The sequence below is a fragment of the Lytechinus pictus genome, chromosome 11, assembly GCF_037042905.1.
Source record: "Lytechinus pictus isolate F3 Inbred chromosome 11, Lp3.0, whole genome shotgun sequence".
Classification (NCBI taxonomy): domain Eukaryota; kingdom Metazoa; phylum Echinodermata; class Echinoidea; order Temnopleuroida; family Toxopneustidae; genus Lytechinus; species Lytechinus pictus.
In genome coordinates, this window is record NC_087255.1 from 33,053,999 (window position 1) to 33,067,146 (window position 13,148).

General features: G+C 35.0%; 1 protein-coding gene across 2 annotated transcripts in view; it reads left to right on the forward strand.

Annotated features, from left to right (window-relative positions):
• The window catches only part of LOC129271211 (dedicator of cytokinesis protein 7-like), a 66,631-nt gene extending 54,458 nt beyond the window's left edge, over nt 1-12,173 (forward strand). For both annotated transcript variants that reach the window (XM_064106381.1, XM_064106380.1), the window contains 6 exons: nt 578-712; nt 7,606-7,786; nt 8,866-9,011; nt 9,742-9,885; nt 10,637-10,734; nt 11,444-12,173. In XM_064106381.1, the coding sequence (XP_063962451.1) occupies nt 578-712; nt 7,606-7,786; nt 8,866-9,011; nt 9,742-9,885; nt 10,637-10,734; nt 11,444-11,675 (936 nt within the window). In that variant the 3' untranslated portion in view covers nt 11,676-12,173. The remainder of the gene's footprint in view (nt 1-577; nt 713-7,605; nt 7,787-8,865; nt 9,012-9,741; nt 9,886-10,636; nt 10,735-11,443) is intronic.
• Nucleotides 12,174-13,148: the final 975 nt, after the last annotated feature.

Genomic DNA, 13,148 nt, shown 5'->3' on the forward strand with positions numbered 1-13,148 from the left:
AACATGTCAGTCAGTACAAGGTTATCAGATGAATATAATAACTATTTATTTCTTTTCCAATATCAAATTGAGTTTCTTTTAAAAGGGAATGCCCCCCCCCCCGTCAAGTTGGATTTGATGGAACAAAAAGAGGTACTCTACAATTGTATTTCCCAACTGGGATAGCCCCTTCTAAGCTCCTTGTAGCTTTTGTCCCCCCCCCCCATATTTCTCTTTATAATAATTAAAATTTAACATTCATATACTTGTTTTTATGTCATTAATACAATTCTTAAGTTTTAATTGTTAGTATTTATTAATTTTATATTGTGTTTTATCATGAGAAATAAAATCAATCAATCAAAGAAACGTATTAATGAAGGTTTGGCAAAAGTCAATTGAAGAATGATAGATTCTTGTTGTTAACAAGCATCTGGATTTGTTTATTATATGTCAAATTATTAAAAGGGTCATAAGGAATTCTCTACCACAATGTTAAAACAGAGAGAACCTCATTTAGCACAGGAACCGATTGACTGTCATATGAAAAGTCAAATATCATCATGAAATGGATTCATTGTTTGTATCCTATCCACAGGGTCCTAAGAGGCTGTTCGGTACCTACTTCCGAGTCGGATTCTACGGACCAAAGTTTGGTGATTTGAATGGAGAAGAATTTGTCTACAAAGAACCTGCTATCACTAAGCTTCCTGAGATAGCACAGAGACTAGAGGTGGGTATTACATAGACCATTAGAGTAGAGATACACATCTTTCATTATGTCAAGATTAATCATCTTTTCCTCCTCAAATTGGCAAAAATCATTGATTTCCTATTCATTGTCATACTTTGAAGAAAAAAAATGAAACTGTGAGTATATCATTAGATAAAATTAAATGTAATGTTTTAAGAATGATTTTAATGAAAAGTTGGTAATTTACATTGTGTGATGATTAGCTTATAGTAGACCGGCCAAAACGATTTTTTATACTTTGGACGGCAAAATTTGTTAATGCTTGCTAATGCTTGGCATCCCAGCTAATAGTCTTGCAAAAATACCCAGGAATAGCGTACGGCCGGATGCCAAGCGCAATTTTGCGTGAAAGTGTCATTTTTAGCGTAAAATCTGAAAGAATGTCGAAAATCACGCATTTTGATATTTTGACGGATTATTTTAATATATTTGATTATCTTTGATATGCAATTATTCTTATTCAGAGTTTCAAATTATAAGTCTCATAAATATACATTTCAAATTTGATTATTGCACACACACATATGGCACAGGGAAACATAAAACCGCGATTTCCTCAAAATAAAAGTTTGTGAAAACTATCAATAGTTTAAAGTTTTTTTACGCAACTTAAATTCTTCGATTTAAATGCGTTTCTCAATCGAATGTATAGTAAATGTCCTAATGCCACAAATATTAAAATAATTTTCAAGTAAGATGGAATATATCTCATTTTATGTTAACCGAAAGGAGACAATGTGCATTCTACCAGGTGCGCGTTTTGAAAGAAAAATTGAAAATACCGTACATTATGTACATAATTACATGAATAAGTACATACTAAAGCGAGTTTTTAATTACATGTATAAGTGCATTCTAAAGCGAGTTTTTAATTGGATAGCACAATTTGTCAATTCTTTGCATCCCAGCTAAAATTCTTGCGGAAATACTGAGGAATAACGTACCGGCGGATGCCAAGTGCACTTTTGCGTGAAAGTATCATTTTTAGCGTAAAATCTGAAAGACTGTCGAAAATCACGCATTTTGATATTTTGACGGATTATCATCATATTTTTGATTATCTTTGATATGGAATTATTTTTATTCAGAGTTTCAAATTATAAGTCTACTAAATATGCATTTCAATGTGGAATATTACACACACATATATGGCAATATGACATAAAAATCGTGATTTACTCAAAATAGAAGTTTGTGAACACTATCAATAGTTCAAAGTTTTTTTTACAACTTAAATTCGTCGATTTAAATTGGTTCATCTATTGAATATCGATCGTTTCTAATGTCACAAATATTAAAAGAATTTTCAAGTAAGATGGAAGAAATATTTTCCAAAAGGGGCATGCAAAATTTAGCGGGGAGGGGGGGGGGGGGCATTTTGAATGTAAAATTGAAGATACTGTAAATTATTAACATAATTACATGAATAAGTACATACTTAAAACGAGTTACAAAATTTCTGGCCGCAACTGCCTCTTCCCCCCCACCTCCCCCCGCTGCCTAAGGTCATGTGTAGTGTCGGAAAGGATTACATGGAGCTGAAAGTATCCCGTTTTCAAGATAATAAACCACTAGCGTAAAGGGGGGGCAGACTGCCCCCCCCCCCAACGAGTCACAACTCATGCAGGGGACGTACCCCAGGCCTGCCCCCCCCCCTGACGATTTTTTTTTCTGGTACAAAATCCTTTATTTGTGGTTGAAAACCTTTTTTTTTGCTTGTAATTTTTTTTCGCGGACGAAATATCCTCAAAAAAATTGCCCCCCCCCCTTTTGGAAAATCCTGGGTACGCCGCTGTAATATACCCAAAGTATTCTGCTCGCGATTCAAGTGTATATTTTATTGTGGTGTAGCGAGATAGGCACCCTACACGGGATTACAAAAAGATGGCAAATAAATTTTCGACTCGAGCTTCGCGCTGGCATTAATATATGAGATAAACAACTTGCTATCTGTTTAAAAAAAAACCTTGCTTGAAGTGTCAACTTCTCAGAATCCAGTCGCATCCAGTCCATTATCAAATAAATGTGAATACTGTATGTCCAATCTTTAGCTCTTAGTCTCTCCCAATTTTAGCTCGCGCTTTTGCGCTAACGTTTTTGTTAAGTAAGATATTCATCTTTTTCTTCATGAAAAACATGTTTAAATCCTTCGTTTAATTCGACATTTTCAGTTCACGCTTCGCGCTCGCATCAAATGCTATAATTAAATACTGATCATTGTTCATGATTTCACGATTTTTGTTTTACCTCATTTGCTAAGAAAGCGTGAATGCTTCTAAGCAAGCAACCAGATGACCGATGGCTTAAGGTACTCTCCGAGGGACCTATAGGATTAAAATGCCTTACTACCATTTAAATGCCTTACTTGGCACTAGCGCACCAAGTGGGAATCGAACCCAGGCCACCGGAATCCGAAACCCCCTCACTACCGATTGAGCTATCGCGCATTAGAATGTTTCGTTTCTAATAAAAAAAAAAGCCAGCTCGGCTTCTGCTGGATTTTTTTTAAAAACAGATACATAACATTCTTTATTTCAAAACGTCATCAAAATGTCCAGTTTACGGATTGGAATTTAAAAATCAGATTGCGTTTTGCGCTCGCATCAATAGCCTATATATCATTTTTTTTAAATATGTATTAAATGCTCCGTTTCCACGTCAGAATATTAAAAATTTCTGAATTTTTTTGTAACATGCAACTGCGGTCTCTTTGATCAGTTAATTGAACAGTTCATTAGACCAAAAATTAAAATAGATCGGTCAGTAACCATTTGCATGAGCTAAGAGTTTTCATCTGTGGAGAATGATGTTTGAAATACTAAAAGAGTAGGTTCTTTAAGTTCACATTTTAATTCTTAAAGCTCATTTCATCACATGTATTGCCATGTTGGGAAATGCAGTCGCACGACCATTATGACAAACAAATCTAAAGGCTAATGACCAGCGTCCAGCGCGGATATTGTAATATATAGATTGCATTTCCCAAATTGGCATTGGCAATACATACATGTATGTCCAGGACTGCCCAGGGTCGGGCTGTCCGGCCCCGTCTTAGACTACGATATATAACAGCATGGACCTATGATAATAGCAAACGCGAAAACTGTAATGAAGCAAAATGAATTGAATGAAAATTATAACTTGCAATGCAAAAGACCAAATAACATTTATTATTCATATTTTCACATAATAATTATAGCAGCAGAACATTGGAAACAACTGAAACTAATAATTATTCACAAAAGCGCCATTCATGTGATAATAAAATAATAAGCTCATCGAACCTAAATGACGTATAACCTTGACCATGTGAACTGAAATTTGTGCAAAATGATCCATCATACTTTAATACCCTTATATTCAAGTTTAATCATGAACTGGATCAAAAAATTCAAAAGTTATGATGACATTAAGAAAAAAATACCCCCATATATATGGCCAAAGTTCAGTGACTCTAAATGACCTTTGACCTTAATCATGTGATCTAAAACTTGTGCAAGACGATCAGGAATACCTGAATACTGTTATAAGTGTCATTAATTTTTTTTCCTATATACGTTCAAAAATATAACGAAATTTCCAAAACGTAACCTTGGTTAAGATTTCAAGGTTGATATGACGCTGTTATATCAAAACTACCGTCGCCTCCGCCGGAAAAGTGGCTCATTTAGTCCTGCTCTGCTATGCATGCAGGCGAGACAAAAAATAGGTATTGCCGTGGCAACGGCCATAATTTTTTAGACTTTGATAATCCAATAATTGAAGTAAAATGTAGATTGACAGAGTAGTTTAAAAATGCTAATTCGATCGTTTTATTCATACATGTATATTTTCTATGCACTGGCGTACCTACGGGGGGGGGGGGGGGGCAGAGGGGGCAGTCTGCTCTCCCCCTGACGAGTCCCAACCCATGCAAAAGACGTATCCATGCCCCCCCCCCCCCCGACGAGCTTGAAGACCTTTTTTGCCCCCCCCCCTGACGAGCTTGAAGACCTTTTTTTTTGCTTTTCAAATTTTTGGGCCGACGGTTTTGCCCCCCCCCCCTTGTGGAAAATCCTAGGTACGCTACTGTTTCTATGATTTTGGATATAGATATTCCTACAAAATTAATGTTACCATGGTAACGGCAAATTAAATATCAGACCTATTTATGAATATCGCCACAGGTAGATTTACGTTCAGCACCAATTAATTCGCGGAAATAGCAAGAAGATCGAACTCTACAAAAGTAAACATAATCCGATATAATATCATGACGAGTATCGCACTGATTAATATTAGTATGTGCAATATAGATGTAATATTGTGCGCTGTCTGTATTTTATCAGAAATGCGCATCCGATAATTGTACATTGTTATCTTTCGCATATATAACATAAAATGATATATCTTGCATCTTCTTTCAACATTTGTTTTCACTATATGTGCCATGACAACAATTATTATGTATTTATTCGGTTAGCGTTAAAATTGACGAAATTGAGATGCAGAACACAAACATTATACTATTGATAGTTTTCACAAACTACTATTTTTAGTAAATCACGATTTTATATTTCATATTGCCATATATGTGTGTGTAATATTCCAAATTGAAATGCATATTTAGTAGACTTATAATTTAAAAATCTGAATAAAAATAATTCCATATCAAAGATAACCAAAAATATGATGATAATCCGTCAAAATATAAAAATGTGTGATTTTCAACAGTCTTTCAAATTTTACGCAAAAAATTATACTTTCACGCAAAAGTGCACTTGGCATCCGCCGGTACGTTATTCCTCAGTATTTCCGCAAGAATTTTAGCTGGGATGCAAAGAATTGACAAATTGTGCTATCCAATTAAAAACTCGCTTTAGAATGCACTTATACATGTAATTAAAAACTCGCTTTAGTATGTACTTATTCATGTAATTATGTACATAATGTACGGTATTTTCAATTTTTCTTTCAAAACGCGCACCTGGTAGAATGCACATTGTCTCATTTCAGATAACATAAAGTGAGATATCTTCCATCTTACTTGAAAATTCTTTTAATGTTTGTGACATTAGGACATTTACTATACATTTGATGGATAAACGCAGTTGAATCGAAGAATTTAAGCTGCGTAAAAAAACTTCAAACTATTGATAGTTTTCACAAACTTTTATTTTGAGGAAATCGCGGTTTTATGTTTCCCTGTGCCATATGTGTGTGTGCAATATTCAAATTTGAAATGTATATTTATGAGACTTATAATTTGAAACTCTGAATAAGAATAATTGCATATCAAAGATAATCAAAAATATTAAAATAATCCATCAAAATATCAAAATGCGTGATTTTCAACATTATTTCAGTTTTTACGCTAAAAATGACACTTTCACGCAAAATTGCGCTTGGCATCCGGCCGTACGCTATTCCTGGGTATTTTTGCAAGACTTTTAGCTGGGATGCCAAGCATTAACAAATTTTGCCGTCGAATCCTTATCTAGAGCACTTTTTTACTTTTGGCCGGTCTACTATTAGCTTATTGGAAATGGGATGAGTTTTGTCTCACCTGCATAGCAGAGTGAGACTATAGGCGCCGCTTTTCCGACGGCGGCGGCGTCAACACCAAATCTTAACCGAAGGTTAAGTTTTTGAAATGACAGCATAACTTAGAAAGTATATTGACCTAGTTCATGAAACTTGGCCATAAGGTTAATCTAGTATTACTGAACATCCTGCCTGAGTTTCATGTCACATGACAAGGTCAAAGGTCATTTAGGGTCAATGAACTTAGACCATGTTGGGGGAATCAACATCAAAATCTTAACCTATGGTTAAGTTTTTGAAATGTCATCATAACTTAGAAAATATATGGACCTAGTTCATGAAACTTGGACATAAGGTTAATCAAGTATCACATGACAGAGGTCAAAGGTCATTTAGGGTCAATGAACTTTGGCCGAATTGGGGGTATCTGTTGAATTACCATCATAACTTTGAAAGTATATTGGTCTAGTTCATAAGACTTGGACATGAGAGTAATCAAGTATCACTGAACACCCTGTGCGCATTTCAGGTCACATGACCAAGGTCAAAGGTCAATGAACTTTGGCCATAATGGGGGTATTTGTTGAATTACCATCATAACTTTGAAAGTTTATGGATCTGACTCATGAAACTTGGACATAAGAGTAATCAAGTATCACTGAACCTCCTGTGCGAGTTTCAGGTCACATGATCACGGTCAAAGGTCATGTAAGGTCAATGAACTTTTGCCATGTTGGGGGTATTTGTTGAATTACCATCATATCTATGTAAGTGTATTGGTCTAGTTCATAAAACGTGGACATAAGAGTAACCAAATATCACTGAACATCTTGTGCGAGTTATCGTAGTTTTTAAAGTCAGCACTGCTGCTATATTGAATCGCGTGATGCAGGTGAGACCGCCAGAGTTATTCCACTTGTTCTGTAACACATGTTTTCTATAGACTCCAGCCTGCATATATGTGGACTAGGTCTCCAACAGGTTGAGTTATATGGCTTTTATTCATGTACTTCATCGGAAGTAAGATAATTTTTTCAAAGCATTTTTCTCTTTCTAATCAACTTGCATGTTCATCATGTTTAAATTTCATGTACACCATAAATATAAAAGTAAATGAATGAATGAATGAATAAATAAATAAATATATAAATATATATATATATATATATATAATATATATATATATATATATATATAAATATCTTCTAATGTGTAAAAGAAAATTAAGAGAGAACTATATTTTAATCTTGCATTGATCTTTCTCATCATTCCAGAAATTCATCTTGTATAGATGTAAATGAATAGATCACCATCTTTTAATCTCAAATTGATCTTTCTTGTCACTTCAGAAATTCTACTCTGATCGTTTTGGTGAGGGTACGGTAAACACCATCAAGGATTCTAATACTGTGGACCAGTCTAAATTAGATCCTCTACAAGCGTATATACAGGTGACCTATGTAGAACCATACTTTGATTACTATGAGATCCTACAAAGGCCAACACTCTTCAGTAGAAATTATAATCTGAGTAAGTTGACATGATCATCTTCAATTTGTGTTTATCATAATTTGTCTTTTACTATTTATTCTTATCTTGATGAATCTTGATGAATGAGAGCTAGTTGTGTACGATACTGAAGACTGGATGTTACGCTGAGCGAAGTTTTGCATGAAATGTATGTTTAATTCCAAATCAACGCACATCCTTTGACTAAATGCATACTTGTTGCTAATTTGCATTCAATTGCAACTTAACATTCTTGCTTGATTTTTGGGACATAGGCTAGTTTTGCAATTGAAAATAAGTTTCTTGAAATACCCCCCGGGGGGCCACTTCCATTGACGAGTGGATACCATGCGCGACCATGGGGTCTTGAAAAGCACCCTAAACACGTATTTTCCATATTCTGAAAATGCACCCCTTAACAAGTATTGGCGTGTGAAACCCTACCCTTAAGAAGTATTGGAAACAAAACGATACTATATTGGCAAGTATTCCCTCAATTGAACCCCTAAACAAGTACAGCGATATTTCAATTGTTATGTCATGGACGTCGGTCGTCGGTTTTACCTTTACCTACATCATTGGGTTTAGTACAGCCCCACCACGCGCAAATTGTACTCTAAACACGTTGACTCTTGGGGCAAAAAGTACATCCTTTATAAAACATTTCAGTCCTAATTTTTCATACCCTCGCAAATTTGACCCTAAACACGTAGCCTTCCTAGCAAAAATAGATACTTTTTTTTTCATTATTTTAGTGTTTTTGACACCCTTTTAACGTGCCCTATCTTGAAAAAGACATCCTTTTTACATGTTTTTTGGTCGTGCATGGTATCCACTCGTCAATGTAAGTGGCCGGGCAACACCCAGAGAATGATTAGACAAACAGGGCTGTGTGTCGGATAAGCTCAACTTGTTATAATAACAAATGCACAATTTTTATAACAATTTACTTTTGGTGGCTAATCAGATGCGATTTAACTGTTCTTGTAATTTTTTTATTATAACAATTTTTATGAAACTGCCCTTGTTCTTGAGTTTAACGTCAGATTCTCTGCTTTGTGACCAAGAAAGATAACTTATTCTCATCCTTTTTTTTCCAGAGCGTTTCATGTTTGCAACTCCGTTCACCAAGGAAGGTCGTGCTCATGGAGAGCTGAAGGATCAGTGCAAGAGAAAGACGATCTTAACCACTCAACATACATTCCCATATATCAAAACAAGAGTCGGGATTATACAGAAAGAGGAGGTCAGTATATTATCTTTAGAATGTTACATTCAGTATCGAGAGAGTTGGCGATATGAATATTTGAATACATATGAAAATGAATACACTCATTGATGTTAAAAAGGAAAGAAAATACAGAGGACATTTTTCTGTTATGAGTTGAAGTCGGAATTATTTTCCCAATTGAGTATGATACATGTATAACCTCCTCCCTGCTTTGATTATATCATGTTAAGGGTACATGTATGTGCAATGTGTATTAATCAATGACATTGCGCATTGAATATCACCTTTTAATTCAGACTTGGCTGTTTCGTAAAACAGCCTTAAAAACTGACATACTGAAGCTTTTCAACATGCACTCATCAGAGTAAAATCACATTATTGACTAGAACGCTAGAGCAAAACAATATATAATAGAACCGAAAGAGACAATGGATACTAAATGGCGAGCCATGATTGGCTGTCAAGGTAAACAATTTAAGCTTAGTACCATTGAGGAGAGCCAGAAGAAGCATACGTACATTAATATTACACATTCTACTTTGAGTAATTGACGACACCAGGGTCCCGTAACACAAAGATTGGCCATTAATCGTACGCTTGATTCACAATTGATTGTACATTATAGTCAATGGAATCAATCCTAGAAAAATGTTCTATGATCATTGCTAAGCTTTGTGTTACGGGCCACGGGTACTTGTAAACATCCTTGTGATGTTAAACTGAATACAATCTTTTCTGTTCATAGATTGTCCTGTCACCGGTTGAGGTAGCCATTGAGGATATCCAGAAGAAGACTAAAGAGCTAGAAGTAGCTACCCTCCAGGAACCCCCTGATCCTAAGATGCTTCAGATGGTCCTACAAGGATGCATTGGTACCACTGTTAACCAGGTCAGAGTTAGCACTTCCTGCTTTACCAAATCCGGGGCCCGTTTCATAAAGAGTTACAACTGTTGTAACTTTGCCATTATGGCAACTACCATGGTAACCTTGATTTTGATTGGCTGCTGAGCCCTGTTGCCATGGTGATTGCCATAATGGTAAAGTTACAACAGTTGCAACTCTTTATGAAACGTGCCCCTGGACCCTGTAACATAAACTTTCAGTTAGTTATTGATTGTGGGGCGGATATCTACGATTCATTGCATTGAGTATCGTGTATGATCAATGGTAAAAGTCAGCCACACAATCCATTGCTAAGCTTTGTGTTATGAGACCCTGATTGATACTATCAATATTATCATCAGGCATTGCTTCATGAAGAGTTATGTGATTTGACATCCATGGACTAATTTGCCCTCAGCCAATCCGGTGCAATGATTTGCAGTAGCTCATACTAATAGTGAAAATCACTTTTTTTTTTTTCATGAAATGCTCTTCTGATCATCACCTAAATGGAGGGATCAAATCTCAAAATCTAGGTTTAGTCATTGCAGATGTGTTTGCTGAATGCATGCTGGAGCTAAACACATTTGAAATGCATTGGCCGGATGATATGTGATTAACACCATCTATGAATAGCCAGATATTCCATCATTATTGTGAAAGTAAAATAATGCACATTGACCTTATAGTCAAATGACTATAGTTGATTGTTGACATTTTCTGTAATGTTTATTTATTTTATTGTTGAATTTTCCAGGGCCCAATGGAGGTAGCTCAGATCTTCCTAGATGCTGACAAACCCTTGGACAAGCATCATAATACTCTACGTCTCTGCCTCAAAGATCTACAGAAGAAGTAGGTTTGAAATCTAGCCAAAGACACAATTTCCGTTTGCTATCTCTTTTTCTCTGAACCAAAACATGTTAATCACATTCTTATAACGGAGTAGACATCACTATAGACATCAGATGAAACATATCTGAGCTCAGTAAGTTGAATAGCATGATAAATAAAAGCCATTGAGTACCAAAATTGGTGTAAATTGTCCTGGCTCATAACTAACTGGATCTAGGATGGTGGTCAGATGTACATGCATGTAACACAGAAAATTACGGGAATTACTTTTCTTTTTTTTTTCAAATTCATTTCCACTGTTAAAATATACATATAAACAAATCATTGACATTAAGAGATATATTACACGTGGAGGGGTCAAAGAAAGCACAACTGCTTGTATAAATTGGCCCCATTGTAAGAATAAATCATATTAACACATGTAAAATAAACAATAACAATATAATCATAACATAATTACAATAAGTCTAAGAGAAAGAAGGAGGGGGGGGGGTGAAAACAAATCATTACAATAATTGGAAATTAAAAATTTTGTTAAATGGAGAAAGTACGTCTGTATTTTATATCTATACACAGTATAACTAGTAGTTATATGAATACAATTGTTATTGAATAACTATTGCTATTTTTTAAAAAGAATGAAAGAAACCAATGAATGTTATTGTTTAATGTTAACAGTCAATTTTCATCAATCCATGTATATCTACAGGTGCGGTGATGCATTACGTAAGAACAAGGGCCTGATTGTACACGACCAGAGAGAATACCAACGTGAGCTAGAAAGGAACTACCACCGCTTCACTGATCGTCTTATGCCTCTGATCTCAAAGAGAAACCACCACCTGACTGGGACTATCAGGAGGAGTGGAGGGCGACGGGAAGGAATTAGGGTTCCAAAGAGTGCATCAAGCAACAGTATTAGAAATAGTGAGACCTTGTAGATTCAATAAGTCTAATACTATTGCTCTCTGTCTGTTTGTCTCTCTGTCTTTTCTTTGTTTGTCTTCTCTTCGTCTATCTGTCTGTCTTTTCTTTATTTCTATATCTTGGCCTGTCTTAAATTCAGTTCAATAATTAAGGTCAATAGTTTGGTTATTTCAAGTAGTATTGGTGTCGGTCAGTGGCGGAGGCACCAAAATATTTTTTATTGGAAATATATTATACATAGGGAAGTGAGGATTTTTTTTTTTTTTTTTGGGGGGGGGGGCGGGGGCTTGTAAAATGTTTCCTGGAACAAATGAACTGGATTTGATAGTGAAGGCCTTTTTTTGATCTGCCCCTTGTGTCAGAGTTGCAATAACGTCAACCATAGCATGCTTGAAATCGTCCATTATTTACTGTATATCTCAATCAAGCATCATGTTCAGTTTACTACTCTGAAAGCTAATTTTGTCATGATGATGAATTGTAATTTTGATGTTTATGAGAGCATTCTGAGGTGAGTAGAAAAAAAACCATCACAGAAATCTGTTTTTTTTTTAAATCTCTACAAATTTATGTAATATTCATGGACTGTCTAGAAGTAGAGTATAGATATGGAAAATTTAGTTTGTATATCTGTTTGTCCTGATAATTTACAGAATTATTTATCTATGCAAAAGAAATTATAAATTTCAAAGAAAGTGGAAATGTTAACCTCTTCTGACAGTATAAATTCAATTTTTCATATTTGCCTGAGTCAGTTATCTACTTAAAGTCTATTCACATGTTCTGCCGTCTACACTTATGCACATAAAATTATATTGATTATTCCCCATTAATTTCTATCAGACACAGATTATATTTCTGCATGAGTTTGGCATTATTTTTATGATAGCCCATAATATATTGATTGATAAATAGAAATGAAGCTTTATTGAAATGGAAATTAACTTTTGACATTAGGAATAAAGCTCGAGTTATTGTTGAAAAGAAAATTAAATATTCAGTATCTGTATTTGTCAGTGACTTCTATGTATAGACAAAATTAGCGATTATGCCAGAAAGGATTTTGCGATTATCGTGTATGGTCAACAATATATTTCTATAAAACTGAAAATTCATGAATGCCATAGGTGTTATTGGAAATATACATGTTCATGTAGTAAAGGATATTTTAGTACAAGTAAAGCAAGGAAAGTTTGTGAAATGCATTTTATGTTAAATATTCTGAATATTTTTAAAGAAACCAGGGCCCCGTCTTACAAAGAGTTGCGATTGATCCGATCAATCGCAACTATGGACGGCCAGCAATGTCAAGATCTATTATGCATGTTTGCTCAAAATATTTTCTAACTATGATGTATATTCATGCATCCATTGTTTTCTTGAAAATTCACTGTGCTTCTCTTTATTTCCAAAGGACATTGTGCCAATCTCTTATAGAAAAAAATTATGACATCGATGGATTTCCAAAGTTACAATTGATTGGTTCA